At 41.1% G+C, this 17,731-nt stretch overlaps 2 protein-coding genes across 2 annotated transcripts; both read right to left on the bottom strand.

The window, feature by feature from the left end:
- Positions 1–2,559: 2,559 nt before the first annotated feature.
- Positions 2,560–11,137, bottom strand: LOC6638685 (ammonium transporter Rh type B-A). Its single transcript, XM_002062497.3, has 8 exons — positions 10,539–11,137; positions 8,693–8,861; positions 7,763–7,928; positions 7,449–7,710; positions 4,165–4,355; positions 3,315–3,509; positions 3,156–3,249; positions 2,560–3,097 (listed from the first exon to the last, which is right to left on the bottom strand). The coding sequence occupies exons 1-8, from the start codon at positions 10,705–10,707 to the stop codon at positions 2,994–2,996; spliced, it is 1,350 nt and encodes a 449-aa protein (XP_002062533.1). The 5' UTR covers positions 10,708–11,137; the 3' UTR covers positions 2,560–2,993.
- Positions 11,138–15,161: 4,024 nt separating this feature from the next.
- LOC6638989 lies at positions 15,162–17,636 on the bottom strand. Its single transcript, XM_002062498.4, has 3 exons — positions 17,532–17,636; positions 15,692–15,775; positions 15,162–15,599 (listed from the first exon to the last, which is right to left on the bottom strand). Exons 1-3 carry the CDS (start codon positions 17,575–17,577, stop codon positions 15,403–15,405), a joined length of 327 nt encoding a protein of 108 aa, XP_002062534.1. The 5' UTR covers positions 17,578–17,636; the 3' UTR covers positions 15,162–15,402.
- Positions 17,637–17,731: the final 95 nt, after the last annotated feature.

Here is a 17,731-nt window from a genome sequence, read left to right as displayed (position 1 = left end):
AGAAACCGCCACAGGGAACCCAGCGCGACCGTCGGGGCAGACATTGGCACAGGCACGTGCAACATTTGTTCCTGCCCCAGCAATGAAGAAACATTAAGCAAATGAGAGGGTGACACCGACCCCTTTAAGTCGAAGCAACAACAGAAAAAACCAACCCATCACTTCTCGTCCTTGTTGCTGCTGTTGTCAACGTATTCGTCGTCGTCGTCGTTCTCGTCATCTGACCATAAACAGAGACATAGCAAAATGTCAGCGCCACCGGAAACAACACCCGAAAAAAATTGTACAGTTGGAAAATGTTGCAAGTTTCCGCTTCAAGTCTAAGCTTCCTGCAACAGACAAAATCCCCCAGCTGGCTAGAGCTCTAAACATTCCGGTACAACGTCAACTACAACTACAATTGAAAGAACTATGGCCCAACAATTTGTTGCTGTTGCTCAACCGGCGGCAGGCAGCAGGCAGCTGGCAGAAGGAGCAAGTGCTAAAGCTGTAGCTGGAGACAAAGGCAAAGTCAATGTCGAGATGCCGGTTGAGTTGTCAGCGCGCTTAAAGTTGCCTTAATTGCTCTCATTGTTGTTGTAGCTGTTGCTGTGCTGCTGCTGGTGCAGTTTTTATGGCTGTCCGTGTCCGTGTCATAGTCGTCGTCGTCGTCATCGCTGGCTGGGCATGCATAAAATATGCCACAGACAGAACCAGGAGGATTGGCAACTGGCGACATATTTTCCACTGCCTTTTCAGGCTGTTAATTATTATTATAGACGTGTGAGTCTGGCTCTGGCTCTGGCTCTGTGGCTATCGTTCTGTTTCTGGCTTTGGGTCTAGGTCTGGGCAACCATCTAACCATCTAACCATCCAACCATTCAACCTTCCGACCATCCAACCACATGCAATAAAACAGCACTTAGACATCGGCATAGACACAGACGGCAAAACAAAAATAGAGACGGAGACGGAGACGAAGAATGGTGTAGGGATGGGGATGGGGATGTGGATGTAGATAGGGTAACTCACAGACGGTTTGTGTCCAACGGCTCATCGGGGAATACTTTGCCAAATTGCACACAGTCTGCCCCAGACTAACACATGGGGAGACCAGAACCAGTTGTCTACTAGTTTTATCGGACGCAGCCACTGGGTTACTCATTTGACTGGACGCCTTTTCACGAGGAAATTCTTGTTCGAATTTTGAGGGTCATCACAGTTTGAGACTCGCTCTCCGAAAATCACACTCATTTAATCAATTCCCCTTTCGCAATCTCTTTCTTACTCTCCCCTTTCTTATGTATGTACATATATGATTTACCTTCAGTCTATCTTAAGCCCTAGATCAAACACACACTCACATTTGCTTCCAGCTAAGCCAATAGTTACTGATTGCCAGTGACAATTTTATTGAAACTTGTTGAACTGCTCCCCCTTCTGGGTCTCTTTCTCCATAATCGAAATGCGGCTAAATCCTTACCTTAAGTAGTTGGCCGCCAGCTTATGGTCATTTAAAAGACATTATTCTTAAGTTGCTTTTGTTTTATTCCCCAGGTGAACTAATCGCCGGCTAAGCTGCTGCTGCTGCTGCTGCTGCTGTTGCTGGTGCTGTTGCTGGTGATAGTTGCAATAGTCTCTTGGCTAAAAGTCAGCTAATTAGTTGACACTTTGTCTTGGACCACTTAATTAGCTAACAATTTTTGTTCAACATTCGAGAGAGAATGGGGGAGAGACTTGACAATATTTTTGTCCAGCTCCCTGCTCCTCCTGTCTGCTAGTGCAAGGCTCCCCGCACATACAAATTGTTGGCGGGGACAATTGCATTCCAGTTGCGTAACAGAAATGGGCGCCAATTAAAGTTGGCGGCTGCCTCAGCATTGTTGGCGGCATCACCCAAAACTTCTCCCAGCATATTTAAACTTTTTTCCCACCCCGACATGCCATTGTCGTTGATGGGGGATGGTGGATGGGGGATGTGGGCGAAGCAGGCCGGCAGACGGAGAAAACAATGAGAGGGAGGGATTTTATGTGTATGATTTTAATTCCATTAAAAATTTTGCGCGAAGCATGCAAAATAAATTCACAAAAATAACAAGAATAAAAATACAAGTTAAAAAAGAGACAAGAGAGAGAGAGAGAGAAAAGAAAAGAGAGAGAGAGTAAGGCAATGTCACATTTAAAATATTTTTATTGCTAATACTTTTTGTTTTGTTGCTGTTTTTGTTGTGCTCTCTACGCTAATTAAATGTGTAAATTGTTCAAGTTTTTAATTAAATACGACAAATGTCTACAAAAATTAAGGCAAAGCAAGCACAGGGACAAAGGATTGCTCAATGGCTCTATTGTTGCAGTTGCAGTTTAAGTTGCTGTTGGTGTTGCTGTTGCTGTTGCCCGTATTGCAGATGCTGGTGCACTTTTGAAATGTCCCTTTGTCTGCCGAGTGAGACTTACAATAGAAGCTCGTCAATTTTTTCTAGTTCACTGCAAAAAGAGGCGAACAAAAGTTGAGCAACATACACACTCACACAAACACACACGCACAATCACAATCACAATCACACTCACACACATTGAAGAAAAAAAAAACATTGTACAAAAACGTATACAAGAAATTTTTAAAAAGTGTACCAAGACAGCAAGCAAAGAAATATCCCAAACACAGTGGGCCACGTTAACAGAATGTCGCTCTTCGATCAGACACAACGATTTTAGCCTAACTGGGTTCAAGAATTACTTTACACCATCTACATATATATGTATATGTATGTGTGTATGTATGTGCGGACTTCTGAGCTTATTCGTACCCACTGTGCAAGGCATTTTAGACTAAAACATACCAATCCCATTTATGGAATTGAATAAAATAATACAAAATAAATGATGTCTTTTAAGCATACAGTACTAAGACATGGCATAACAGATATTCGATCGTTCGATTTTTTGGCAAACATTTAAGCAACATATTAGTGATGATGGAGGAAATTTTGATGGCTGGCAGGCTCAAAACTCAACTATTCCTCTTTGTTCTCCAATGCTGGCACCTCCCAGTATTGCTCATCCAGATGGTGTTCGTCCTTTTGCAGATTACGGAAGTTTGTGTACTTTAAAACGGCACCTGTGAGAGGGAGGCGTGATTTGTTTGATGCATTGCCTTGATTATATCTTCCACTTACCTGTCAATATGCCACCACCTATGGCTATCAGGAGTGTCACAACAATGCCAAACAGTTGGTAGCCCGCCTGCGAACTAGCATTCCTGCCCAAGCCCTAAACGTGGTCACAAAACTGATTAGCTCCTGCAGCATGGTTGGACAACTGTGGTTAAAACTTACGCCCATAATTTTGGTGGCAGTGCCATTGTTCCCCACCATGGCTGGGAAAATATCCTCCAGCTCCGATTGGTAGTCGTCCACAGTGACCATTGAGGCATAAATAGCCGAGGCAATGGCCGAAATTAGGGCCGGTAGGCCATGTAGATTGTGTACGCCACAGGTGTCATGTAGTCGCAAGTTGGAGGTTAGCCAGGGCTGAACAAATATGCAAACAAATCGGTTAAGAATTGATAGATAAAAAGTAGCCCCTTAGCGTTACTACTATTCAAATGACTAACAGAAAAATGTGTAGTAAGCCCGATTCATTATGATGTCAAATTTTTGATATAAATTGGAGAAAAAATTAGGCAGAAAGTCCTTCGGCCTAGTTAGTCTTTCGCTCTCCTCTCATTTTCAGCCGCAATCAAGTCTCTTGCACTTGCACTTGCACCGACCCCCCGCCGAAAAAAATGGATCTGAACTGGGCAATATCTGAATTTTATGTAGTTAGTAGTCATTCCCACATAGGTTGTACGTTGTTGTTGCTTGTAAATGGAAGTATGCCCGGCGGGCAACAAACTTTACTCATTAGCGTCGCATTTTTCCTAGGCTCCACTAATTAAAGTGCAGTGGACGAGGAAGAGGCTGGCAACGACTGCTAAATGCAACTGGCAATGGTCAAACACAGCTTCCTACTACCATCTCCTCCGGCCCACTCATTCCTCCTCCCACCCCATCCACCCTTCTTTTGGACTAGGCATTTTGAATAGTAGTAGCAGTCGTATTTGCTGTGGGTTGAGGTATATGCTATGTATGGATTACGAGGGCTCGCTGCGTTTTTTCCCCGCATTTTTTGGTTCGTTCAACTTACGGTTAAATAGCGATAGCCGAGCACCGAAACCGTGCCGGCGATAATGCCAATTAAGACAGCACCGTGTGCGCCGAGAAGCAAGTTGCAAACGGTGCCAACGGCCACGCCGCCGGCCAGTGTCGAGTTCTGCACGTGCACCATATCCAATTTATTCTCATGGCTGACAAGTGCGGATACAACGAAGGTGGTCACTGCAAAAAGGTAAACGTAAAGGATATAGTTAGTGGGTGGCTGGGGTATGTTGGGGGGGAGCCATAGCAAATGATTACAGAAATTCGAACAAAAGCCAGAGTTGGTTATGCTTTTAAAAATTCCAAACTAACATGGGGTTACATTCATAAGTTTCCCCAAACTGAATTTTACCGATGGGTGAGGTGGACTGGTTAAAGTGGTCGAAAGGAAAGCTAGTTGAATCACTGGGCAGGTGGTATACATAGCTCCTATTTGGTTTCATTGTGTGAATGATTTGTTGAATAGGCTCAGCACAAGTTCAGACTTCTCAAATTTAGATTTTATATATTTTCGTTCATAATTAGATAATTTTTCTGGGTTGTGGGTTGAAAAATGTTAGTTATGTTAGTTAGTTATGGTTAGTTAGTTCTATAAATGTTAGTTAAATCTAATTACATATATAAAAAGTGCTTAGGTTTTGAAACCTGACGTCCTGACGTCCTGAAACCTGACCTGGCTTATTCCCTTTCTGATTCGCAACAACAAATATGAATTTATCAACTACTTTTATCTTCTCAGTTGCACTCAACAAAAAGAATTCCTTTTTCAGATTTTTGAGATTCTCCACAAATTGAGACTAAATGGTAGAAAAACTGACATAGACAACATATTGCATTTAGTTAGATACTATCAACTGAAACTAAGCAACCGTTTGTGGCCCGTAGCTCAAATTTAGCACTATAAATTAGAAAGTAGAAAGTTGACTTTTGTTGGATAACTCTCTTTTGTTGCTGTCAACTGTCCTTTCTAAAACTCAAATGTCATGTCCGCTCTGATGCCATGCAACCACAACCGCAACTCATAAACACACAAATACACAAACACATACACAGACACATACACAAATACACACCCACATGTAGAGGGGGAAAATGAGGAGAAAGCAGCAAAGTAATAAAAATGTTCAGTCAGAACAACTAAATACTACAAACTAGTAAATACTAAATATACATGCCATAACGTGGGGCAAGGACTCTTCAGTTTATTACCAGGACACAAAAAGCATAAATCTCAGCAAAAAATAAACACTAAATACTTAAAAATCTCCTCCATTTAATGGCATAACATATGTTGCAGTAATAATAATTTGCATAAATTAGTTGAAATCCGTTTCGGGTTTGGCTTTAGGTTCGGGCTACGGGTTTTCTGGTTTCGGCTTTGGCTTTGGCTTTGGTTGGCTTCTGTGGCATGGCCAGTGGCAAATAGAAATAAGTGAAGCAAATCACAAAAAACCGCAGCAATTTCAAAACAGCTTTTGACATTGTCCAGGCGACACACACGCATCCACACCCACAAACGCACACAAAATTACAAGAAGAACACAAAATGCTGGCTTAAAAATCAATTAAACAGCTTTTTTATAGTCCACAGAGAGAGCCAGGGCCAGGGCCAGGAAGGCAGGAGCAGAGCAGAGTTAAGAAGAGACCAGCATCAGACTGGACTGGACTTTAGCTCAACCAAAGCCAACCCAAAAGCGTACGAGATTTGGCTAGTCGAGTTGCTGTTGCTATTGCTGTTGGTGTTGCTCGAACATTAAACAATTTAAATTAACGCCAATGGTGTCACTTGCGACTATAAAATGTGTGTATTGTGCTTAACATCGTCGGCCGACAATGAGGGCGACACTGACCAGAGACCCAGACCCAGACCCAGAACCTCAGACCCAGACCCAGACCCAGACCCAGGCTCGTTCATGGTGTGAAAACAACAACTGGGGCGTATTTTTGCTGTTGGCGCCGCATTTGGACACCAAATGGCGTCGTCGTCGTCTGCCATGCATGTCCCCTCTGCCCCCCTTTGCACCCGTATGCAGAAGACAGCAGACACACACACACCCATCCAAATACCGCCTCTAATTTCAGCATTGAACTGAACCCCAAGCTTTAGTTTAATTAAGGCAACAACAACTACATGAACATGTACATACTACATATAGTATCAGCCAAGTAACTGGCCACTGAATGGTCCTAGGATTGAACGAAATTGGAGGATGCAGCGAGAAGTCGAGGGGACTACAGACAGCCGCACGTTGACTCAACTAATCGCACATCCTTCCGCATAAAATGCCCTTACTGAGAGGACAATTGCAACTAATCATACACTCGGGCAAAACAGAATGTGTTACCAATTCCATCTTTTGCATCGATCAATCGATCGCTTTTTGCCATATGCAGACTTAAATTGGCCATTGGAAATCGTCTCCAGTTAGCCGAGGTAGAGCAAGAAAGAGCAAAATACCGAAATGAGGGCGTAGGGTATTCAAAGTGTGGCATGTGTCTGTGTAGGGTCTGGATAGCTCATGTGCCGGGATGTTACTATATGGTGATGTTTGTGTGCCTGCTCAGTGTTTAGGTGTTACCTCTGTTGGTCGGTCGGTCGGTCGGTTGGGTTGTCGGACAGTCGGTCGGCCGAAACTGTGAAGGGCTTTAATAACCATGCCATGACCATGGGTAGCTGGCCACAGCTAGCCAGGCCGGCCAGCCGGGCAGCCAAGTGACGCCAAGAGCCGAACAAGACCCAGGACTTGGCTTATCTCAGCTGCTGCCGCTGCCGCTACCGCCACCACCGCTGCTGCTGCTGGGTATGGCCCTGTTAGGTCCTTTGTATACATTTAATTTGTGTTTTGTTATTTACATTAACCCAGGCAGGCAAGGAAACTTTACTTGGCTATTTTTTCCGTCTACTCTCTCCCATTCCATATTTGTATAAAAATATATATGTATGTATATATATTTATTTGTGTATGTGGAGAAACAACAAGCTAGCTAGAAAAGGCTATGGCCAGTCTGACCTCCTATTTTACCTCCCCCCACCTCCACTTTTTATGTTCGCTACGTGCTCAAAATAAATTTTCAAATGTGTTAACGAAACTATTTGACATTTAATTAGTTTGTGAGTTGCATGCATAAAGATTTCAGGATTTGGATCAGCCGAGAGCCTTTTCAATTTCAACATTATAATTAACGTGGCTGAGAGGTGGTGGAGGTGGAGCAAAGTGGTTGGCCCCGCCACTTGATTCATATAATTGGGCCGCTTCAGAAAACGTGACTCACCTGTTGCCGCGGCTAATGATAGAAACGTGTTCAAAATGGCTCGTTCCCCGCCAGCTCCATCAGCCAGAACCGAGTTAAAGCTGGGCCAATAGACCCACAGGAAAGTAGTGCCGATCATTGCACTAATATCCGACAAATAGTTGGCTCCTTCATGCTTTCCGGCCTCGTTCTGATCGCTTGCTGGACGCAGCATTAGGGCCACAGCGAGACCGAAATAGGCACCAAAGGCATGCACCGTTATAGAGCCGCCACAGTCACAGATCTATGAGTAGAATTCACTAACTGATCACTTAAGGATTTCACTCACTACTTACACTCAAGACATTCAGGGCCAAATACTCGTTGGCGGCAAACAGTGCCACCTCGAAGATGGACATGCAAAGCAATTGAATTGGCGTGGTCCTTCCCAGCAGTGCTCCCATACTAATTAAGGGCACAGCGGCGGCAATATCCGCATCGATGATGTTCTCCAAAGACAAGCTGAGGCGAGAAGAGAGTGTGATAAGAGTGACAAGTCGAAGAGATAGAAGATAAGGATGCCCATTAAGTCCTGTCAGACAGGGTCGCCCTATCTGGTGTTCTGCTGTGTGACGTGCATAAAAAATGGCCACCATCTGAAATGGCCGCCAAATGAAATGAAGTGAAATATAATGCATACATTTTCCTTTCTGCGAGGTTAACTGCAGAAGTTTATAAAGCTTTAGCCATAATAGATTCCAGTATATGGACTACCACAATCCTCATACACATATACTTACATATTTCTTAATATTTTCATATAATGATGTTATTTTATACCTTTTCTGTCATGTTAATAAAATGAGAATTGGGTAACTTTTTGGGAAAGCCTCGTTTATCATTCTTTTTTCAAACAGCTTTTGTTTGCTATTTGACTTTGTTGCCCATTTCACTTAGCATAAGTACTGTTGGCCACACCAACCACCTACCACCACCCAATCCCCTCATCACTGTCCATCCCCCCTCCACCCCTCTGTACCGATTGCCAAGTTTGTCTTGTTCATTTAAAGTAATTGCTTTGAATTCATTTCACCTTCAGGATAAATTTTCAGTTTTTTGTTTTCTCTTAATTTTTCTTGAACTTATTTGTTTTCCAAGAAAGACAAAAAGAAAGGGAAAGAGAGCGAGGAAACCAGCCCAAAGAAACAGTGAGTGTCCGTACGTAAAGTCGGCGGGAGTGCAATCAATTAATTGATTTTCTGTAGGTACCTGCACAATTAGATTACCTAATTTTGCCCGACTCCATGTGAAGGAATCCCTTCATCAGAATTGACCATTGCACCACCAAAGCGGCCATAAACAATGTATATCCTGTGGCACTGTATCCATATTTGCGCAGGAAAGTCATCAGAAATCCGAAGCCAATGAAGATCATCACCTGAATATCTTGGAACTCTGCAACAACAAAGGAAAAAAAGGAAAGATCAAAAATTAGAGAGAGAAAGGAGGACGATTAATTGAGTCAAGTCGCTACCAATTAGATGCCCAATTGTCTGCTGCCAAAAGTCAATTGCATTGAGATTGATGTCACTATTGGGCACCCAAGATATATATCTATAAACATGTGTGTGAGTGTGTGTGCGAGAGAATGAGTATGTGTGTGTGTGTGTATCTGTGTGTACGCGCGGGTGCAATTAGTGTGAAATACGCTTTAATTTATTTATTATGAATTGCAACAAGTTGTTTACAGACGCATTTGCATAAATTGAAATTAATGACTTTAATTATTCATCTATTTATGTCTCTGTATTGGTGGGTATCTATGTAAAGAGTGTGTGTGTCCTATTGTTCGGACACACACACAAACACACAAGCATAAAACCCACTTGTTCATAGTTAGAGAGTCGCAAAAGTAATTAATGGAATTGCTGCCACGGGACTTCGAGCTGCTCCTTGGTGTGCCCTGTTGTAGACCAAGCAAAATATTACTTTATTAACTTATTTATGACCCGCCAACACTTGGCAAGCAAATACAACTTGTGGCCCAAATACCAAAATACCATAGAAAACTTGCTCAATAGCAAAAGCTAAAGTCTGTGGCAAAGTTGTTTCATTTTTTCTTAAGGTATTTAACTTTCCCTTACTTTATTCTCTTGACTTAAAGAGTTTAATTGAATTACTTTTGTTAATAAATTTCGACCCTAATTATTTATGAGAATAATTAGCAGATCAAAGCAGATCCCAGATGTCCAAGCGACAATTTCTTTTTTTATAAGCTTCTATCTTTTATTTTTTCTGATTATTGGATTGTGAATGAAATTAAGTCCATAAAGGACTTAAATTTTTAGCTCTATGGTAATCGCTCTAAAAAGGTACCCGAATAGTTCTTTAACAATATTAAGTGGACTTAATAGAGTAGACCAAATCTAGCGTTCTGATATGATATAAATCGGTTCATATTGATCTGATCTTTTTTGCTATCAAAACATAAGAATACTTTTAAGTCGATGCTGTTTTTTAGTTTTGAGTTGGTTTTTTTGTTTTTTTTTTTTTTGTGTCATATTTATCAAGCTTTTGTCATCCAGCTGTCTTACCCTCCAACTGCAAATATTTGTTATGGAGACAGCTTATCAGTTTTCTCTGGTTACCTCCGACTCATCATAAATGTGTCAAATGTAAGTCTATGAGGTGAGTGACAACTACATCAAAAGAATGAAACCAAAGTCCGAGTCACATGGAATGGGGGAATGCGGCTAGCTGCTGACTTGTCCCACTTCATTAGCCCAACGTGGCTAATTAAGCCGAAATAAATTGTTATAAAAATAGAGTGACCACACAGGGTTGACTCTTGAGCTATCTTAGTCATGCTGTGAAGCAGATTACGCCGCAGATTGACTCTGTCACCAGGCCGAACAAAAGTGAATAGAGACTAAACTTGTTAATTAATATTTTTGACACTTTTGCGGTCAATTTCCCCATATCTTAAAATGTTATTGGGCACATACATACCTATATGTATATTCAAGCAAATTCGAAGTGGGAGTTGTCGATGAAAGAAAAGAAATGCATGAAATTTGACTTGGGATGGTGGGTGAGCAGATGAAGATGCTAGGAAAATCCTTTGCTACTCACGCGGATATTTTGAAACGTGTTCGTTTGCTGATCCAGCGTCTTCAGCACCGATTGCCTGGGGCAAAACAGCCTTCTCGTAACGCACGAACAGCCAGAATAGAATCAGGAAAATTATTTGCACAATCATCAGGACTATATAGCCCGACACTTTGGCAGTTGGCGAATGCATGATGGAAACAAAAAAACAAAAAAAAAACAAAAAATAGAAAGGAGCACCAAAGGACACCAACAATGCCGAAACAAAAAACGAGCGAAAAAAGAAGCCGTTAGCGGAGTTACTGCTGTTGCCTGCTGATTGGAGGAGTCGACGAAGTTGCCAATGAAGTTGGAGCCGGTCCCACTACAAATCCTTGCCACAGACGTTGCAGCACGTGTTCGAATGCGTTTGGGGAATTAGAATGCTAAGTGGCCCAGACAGGAAGTCTCCTCCTGCTCTCCTTCTCCTTCTCTTGCTTTATCTCTCTGTCTCTTATTCTCTGTAATACACAATGCACGCGCCCTAAATTGTTAGGAACCCAGGATCTGGGTCTGTGTCGGGGACTGTAACTGTTGCTTGTGTACAACGATTCACGATCTGCTACCGCTGAGCTCAGTGCTCGTACTGATGCCCCGAACATTGAGTGTACAGCGTAAGTAGCCGTAGCCGTAGCCGTTGCCGCAGTCTATAGCACTAGTCCGTGGCAACAGCGGTCAACGGGGCGTATGTGCGATATCCATGGCGATTTATTCGCATGATATAACTATTTGATTTAATTTGCCTTTTCTGTTGCTAAATAATTCACTGCTTTTATCCGCACCCCCCGTACCACCACTGCGACCCTAGGCCACGGCGATTCGTTGTTGTGGTTTTCTATTTTATTTAAATTGTTTTGTTTCAGTTGCATTGCAATTTCAATTTCGAAATTGTCTCTGGCCCTTTCCCCCGTCCCTTTTCCACTCTTTCTCGTCTTCTGCCCGGTCTCCACCTTCCATCAAATGGATAGCCCGGTCTCCACCTTCCATCAAATGGATAGCCGCTTCTTTGTGGTTATTCTCGGTCCATCGAATCAGTTGTCTGTGTGTGTTTGTTTGCTCAATTCATTGGTAATTCGTTATAAATTTATTGAACCAGGCGATTTGCATAAACAAAGTTAAAGTTCAAGCTGCATTCCAAATTGGGCAATTGGGCAAAAGCTTAACCCACTTAGCTCCCGCATAAAAGTGGCAAATTTAGGCTGATAGGCCAGTTCAGTTTAAATTGCCAGTTTGTGTTGTCAGTCAATTGATATGATTTTGGATAAACATAAACAAAAATAGCCTAACAACATCTATCACGTTGCCAGCACAAATAATTAGCACGCTGTCAACATCAAATGTTCATAAAAAAGCAACAACAGCAGCAAACCAAACAACAAATTAAAAGACAAACTTTTAAGCTATATGTATATGTACACAAGTCGAAGTGGATCAGCAGCTGATCTAATCTGATCGGATCCGCACTATTCCTCTCATTGATGACACAACCCAACTGAAACCGCACAGGCCTCTTATTCACATCCCCATCTCCACACAGAGAATCGTTTAGCTGTTTTTTAGTAGTTTAGTGCGAAATTAATGGGGCAACAATAAAAAGTGCGGTGAATCGCACATCTATGCCAAAAGCCATCCAAACGTTCCGCACAAATGTTTGATACTCGCTTCAGTGGCGTAGCCATTCGGGTTGGGGGATTAAACTGGTTGAGCCCCGTTAATTGATCAAATTTAGATTCATTTAAATAAGTACGCCAAAGGTCGTTTTACTTAACTGCTTCAAATTGTTAGCCGAAATATATTGAAATATATATAAAAGACCAAAGATTAAAAACAAATTTACAGAATTACTATCAATCGATTATTTATAGCCAACTTGGCACACAACAACGGAAACAATACAATTAATGGTTTTAATTTTCCTAAAGTTGAATTAGCAATCTCAAATTATGCTCTAGATCTTTAGCCACTAAGCCAAAGATTCGGCTAAGCCATTTTCTGTCGCTGCTTTGGCTCCACTTTCTAAAGTCACTTTACATATAAATATAAGTATATGTATGTATGTTTTTATGAAGATGTTTTGCTAGATAGCAAACTCTGTTTATTGCCAGTCACATACTTCTAGTGATTCTAGTTCTGATGCTGGTTATACCGAGTGCCTTGAGAGATGTCACTTGCGGCGGCCGCATGGCTGGAAATGCAATGCCTCTTCCCGCTAACAAATCGAATTGTAGTATATATAAACGCAATTGAAAAATCCCCAAGCGGCACTTGAACCGAAAAGCTTGAGAGTGAAGCGCAGCAGCCAAGTAGCTGTAAATGCCAGCAATTGAAGGAATGGAAGGGCGGTCGGGTCGAAGTTTGAGAAGATAGGAGTTTCCTGCTGCCGCCGCATAACCAAAGCGGATTTCAAATTGACACAAAACAGACAAAAAGCAAATCGTTTAGGCGCAACCACCCGCAACGGGAACACCGCCACCACCGATCCCACCGATGCCACCACACATGCAGCTCGTCCAATTTCGGGTTAGAAATTTTGTGCAACGGAGCCAAAGCCAACGGCAAAGCCAAAGCCAAAAACCAGCGATACAAAATGCCAGCAAAGCCAGTCAAGGCAGGCACACAGCCAACCAGTCAGCCAGTCAGCCAGCCAGCTGTAGGATACTTTTGGTTGGCATAACAAAGCCACATAAAAGACTTGGTTCTTTTCCTCATATACATACGAACCGGGGCCAGTCCATCTACAGTCGCTTACAAAAGTCGACTGCTAAAAGATCTTCCACACTCTTTTACATGATCCTCTCGCCCGTTGATTTCCGTAGTTGTTTCAATTGTCTGAGAGTTGGCAGACTTTTGGGAAAGAGTGTACATACATTCAAGTTGTTGTTGCATTAGAAAGGCTTTTCCATCCATCTGGCTATAGTGGGTAAAAGAGTAAAGGATTCTCGCAAGCTTTTTCGTCCAACTCGTTTGGGTAACTAATAGGTATATAGAATATTTCACACTTGGCATAAGTTTGCCCAACTTTGTTGTTTGTATGCGAGTGAGAAGGGGCGTTGGAGTGGTTAGAAAGGGAGAGACTGGGACTGATGTTAGAGTTTATCAACATATCGTCAACGTTGTTGCCATGTCATACAGCAGCAGCAGCTCATATTTATTTATAGCTCAACGTTGATGGAAGCATATACATAGATACATACATATATTTATTTTGCATAGCCATCCACTGGCCACAAGTTGGCCAAGCGAAGAAGAGGTCGAATCTTGTCTGCTGACAGATTTCTCTAAGAAAAAAAAAAAGTTATTTCTCTTACTCTCTCTGTCTCATTCTTTATGCGTGTCTTCTGTCTCGTTTGTCGGGGACTTAGACATGTATGTTTGTTGTAAACAACAAACATTAACAAGGATTTTCTTCCCGCAACCCCGCTTTTATCCACCACTTTATACTCATAAGCATTCATTGAAAATCCTTTTCGATTTATTTGCGTATTCAAACGGAAACATTTAAAGTGATTGCGGATGCAAATTTTACCAGCAACAGCATCGAAATTCCTCACCTCTTCACCTACTTCTTTGCTCTCTCTATCTCCCTTTCACTCCCTTTGTTCGCCTTTTCTTTTGGGTTCTTTTCTCAGTCCCACTCCTTGCTTTTTCTGTGTCTATCTGCTTCCGTTTTTGCTAAACGCGTGCCTGGCAACATTTGCGGTTTTTGCACAAACTTCACACATTTTCTTATGTCGGTTTTCGGTTTACTTTTTCTCTTCATGTTTTTTATTGTTGCCTTTGCCATGAGAATTTCAATTTTAACACACAGGTGCACCTGTGTTTGTTGAAAAAATAAATATCAATCATACGCCCCAGTGGCCGGACTCTATATAGACCTTCTTTCTTTCCTTCCTTTTCCTTCATCTCCTTCTATCTCCTGTCCGTGTTTATCTGCTGACTGCTATTTAATTTTGTATGATATTTTCCTAAACAATTAGTTAAACGCTGTTGAATCCAATGTAAAGAGTCAAGTTCGATTTGAACAATGTGATAAGCACAAACAAAAAACGGTTCAATGTGGATCAATTGCTGAGAATTGATATATATATATATATATAGAATTCGTATCGTAATCAGCTTAGTCCACTGAAATTAGTTCCATGAATGATATGCAAACAAATCAGAGGCACAAGCCTATTTGAAGACTATCATATGGTTGGAACCTTTCTTCATCTCTCCAAACATTTGTTCAATAAATCTTTAGGTGATTCGCTTGATCAGGTGATTCAGAGTGACGAGATAGAATACATTCCCAATAGGATAGTGTTCGAAAAGCTTAAAATGACCCCAATTAGCATGCAATGGGAATTTTAAACGCCATTTGCCGCTGAAAAGTATGCTTCAGTCGTACTTCGAACAATCGATGGATAGACTTCGCCTGAGCATATGCCACATGGAAACAAGTCGGTTGATTTTCTTGGCCTAGACTCTAGACCAGTTTCCACAGTCAATATAGATTTAAATAGTCCAAGATTAGAAGACAAACTGGATCACTGAAATGGAGTCAGAGTGGACGTAGCCACATAGCCGGTGCAATAAAATGCTAAGAGCTAAACATACTGAACTATGTCAACTTAGTTAGCTAATCAATTTAGTTTTTATTAGCAACCAAACAAAAAGCAAAATGACAAGAAAAAAAAAACTAAAATGATGACGATAAGAAAAAACACTATTCGATGTCAATAGAAACACAGTAAAACGTCTAAAGTTTTTACATGAAGTATAAAAATCTAAGGGCTATAATTAGTTGATTAGATGGCCTATAAAAAACAAACTAAGCTGAAAAATACAATCGGCTTCCGTCTTTTGTTTAGGCAACGGTTGTCGCATGTGTTGGGGTTGGACTGGCGGCCGTCTCATGGGTCTGAGCCGGCGTATAGGTGGTAGCTTCATCGGGCTCCTTGGCCAAAATCACCTTATACATAACAAAGTAGAGGGCGCCACCGACCAGCAACTCGGCAATGGCCACACAAACGATTAGGGCCCATCCGGGTATGGCCAAGCCACCTGAAAAGAAAAACGAAAGGGTTCGAATTAGTGTGCATTAAGTATTACTGATTAGTTGTTTCATCTTTGATGTGACTTTCGCCTTGACTTACTGAAATATCTGCGGGTTAGTGTTCGTCGTCCGCGATTAACGCGTCGCGTGGCCTCCGTTTCCTGCATCAAACAGGCCATAAGAACTGTCAAGAAGAGTAAATAAAGCAAAGCAAGAAAAAAACACAAATTAAGAAAAGAAATTCAACAAAAAAGAAAAAAAAAAAACAAAACAAAGAATAAAATTAGCTGCTAACAAATTGTTCAAATTGCAAATAACTATAATATTTGAAGAACGTCAATCTTGACTTTGAACTATCCATCAAATGACGAGAAAAAACCATCCAAAAGTTTATTCGCCAGAATGGAACGGAACGGAACTTGGCGAAACTCATGTTCACCATTCATCAAACAGACATTCTTGCTATTTGCCTGAAGAGCTGTTAAAATATTAACAATTAATTATTGAGAAAATATTTAACAACAAAGCCACACACACACAAAAATATATGTATACAAGAAAAGACCGAGAAAAAATTAAGCGCTCGCGCGCGCCAAGTTCGTTGAATAACTAGTGAATGATAAGTGAATGGTGCGGTGATCAATGGTGGAGGGTGGAGGGTGGGGGGACAGCTTGGTCAGCCGGACCCCCATCCAAGTTAGACTGATGTTGGATGCTAAGGAGGGTATCGGGAGGGGTAACTAGTATTTTGGCATATTCTGCTATTGTTCCATTGCGGATGTCAGTTTTGATTTCTCGTAAAATTATTCAAGCAAAAACCAAATTTATTTTTAATTAATTTTTGTTTGTGTCTGTTTTTTTTATTATTTGATAGATACTAGTTTCTCTTCTTTTTGCATACCGCGGACTTATGGTATATTCGTGTTGATGGTAAACTTAATGTTTTGAATTATACACTTCATCTTTTATTTGTTTACTTTTCTAGGCTCGATCGACTTAAAGAAATATATGAAATTATTCTAACGCCATATCTTGGCAAACAACACCTTTTTTTGTCACATTGCTAAGAAGACGTTAAAAACTAAAGATATTTCCTCATGAAAAATTATATTAATAGTATACCGTTTTATAATTACGGTCTATTTGTTAGGGGAAAAAATCGCTATGGGTGTATAGAGTATGAATACTTCGCTTCGATCAAGTAGAATGGCTTGCAACTAATTTGTCGCAGGTTACATTCATACATATGCATATGTACATAATACATGTGTACAAAAATCATTTAAAGCAATGAATTCTCTATTTTTCCAGTTACATGTGAATAATTTATCATATAAAATAATTATCAGTTTATGCCTGAGCTTCCGCTATTAGTATATAAAAATTGCAATCAATAAAAGAAAATAGTTTTGCTATTTTCGTTTTGCCGTAGAAATTTATTTTGAAATAAATAAAAAATGAAACGCAGCAGATTGCAGTAGAAGTTAATGGTAACGAGATCTGATTCACCACGCCCTAAACAGAAAGTAAACAGAAAAAAGAAGGCCACCGACGATGAGTAAACTTTTTCTCTTATCAGTGAATAATTGTAAAAGCGCTGATAAGCTGGAATTTTTGTAGAATTTGTTGTTTCGGTGACACATTAACCATGCTTAACTCACGGTTACTCACAGGTATGAGTCCTAATATGTTGTACCCATATTTTTAACCCATGTATGCACTGAGAAAAAACACTGTAAAAAAAAGGATGATATCTTTCTAGTGATTCATCGAGGGATCTGCATTTCCCACACTCAAATACACACAGCACATGAAAAAAAAATATATGTGTCTGAATATCAAACCTTCTCTTAAATGGTACTCAAAAAACTTTTGTTAGACACACACACACACACTTGCTTCCTCTCCTACACAGCTTATAATCTTAAGGCCAACGTTACCCAGGCATATCACCAAGTATGTGGAACACTTCTTAGCCAACTTCATTTCCGTCGTTTTCGTTAAGTTTTCGTTGAGATGAGAAGTTTGTCTTACGCGCACGTCGCCAACTGCAAAATGGAACTAAAAACCAGTGCGTGATTTCACCTGGGCAACAGCAGCGGACGGGTGCTCTTATCTTATCGGTTGCTGGTAAGAGATT

The sequence above is a fragment of the Drosophila willistoni genome, assembly GCF_018902025.1.
Source record: "Drosophila willistoni isolate 14030-0811.24 chromosome XR unlocalized genomic scaffold, UCI_dwil_1.1 Seg144, whole genome shotgun sequence".
Classification (NCBI taxonomy): domain Eukaryota; kingdom Metazoa; phylum Arthropoda; class Insecta; order Diptera; family Drosophilidae; genus Drosophila; species Drosophila willistoni.
Note: the sequence above shows the minus strand (reverse complement) of the source record. Positions and strands in the feature narration are given on the sequence as shown.

Bases quoted from the DNA above. Each gene is read 5' to 3' on its own strand.
- LOC6638989 (XM_002062498.4), bottom strand. From the start codon at position 17,577: ATGAAGTTGGCTAAGAAGTGTTCCACATACTTGGTGATATGCCTGG. The intron at 15,776-17,531 runs GTAACGTTGGCC...TCTTCTTGACAG, and splicing joins ATACTTGGTGATATGCCTGG to TTCTTATGGCCTGTTTGATG. The intron at 15,600-15,691 runs GTAAGTCAAGGC...TTTTCTTTTCAG, and splicing joins ACTAACCCGCAGATATTTCA to GTGGCTTGGCCATACCCGGA.
- LOC6638685 (XM_002062497.3), bottom strand. From the start codon at position 10,707: ATGCATTCGCCAACTGCCAAAGTGTCGGGCTATATAGTCCTGATGATT. The intron at 8,862-10,538 runs GTGAGTAGCAAA...TTGTTGTTGCAG, and splicing joins ACACGTTTCAAAATATCCGC to AGTTCCAAGATATTCAGGTG. The intron at 3,250-3,314 runs GTAAGTTTTAAC...GACCACGTTTAG, and splicing joins CTGCCACCAAAATTATGGGC to GGCTTGGGCAGGAATGCTAG.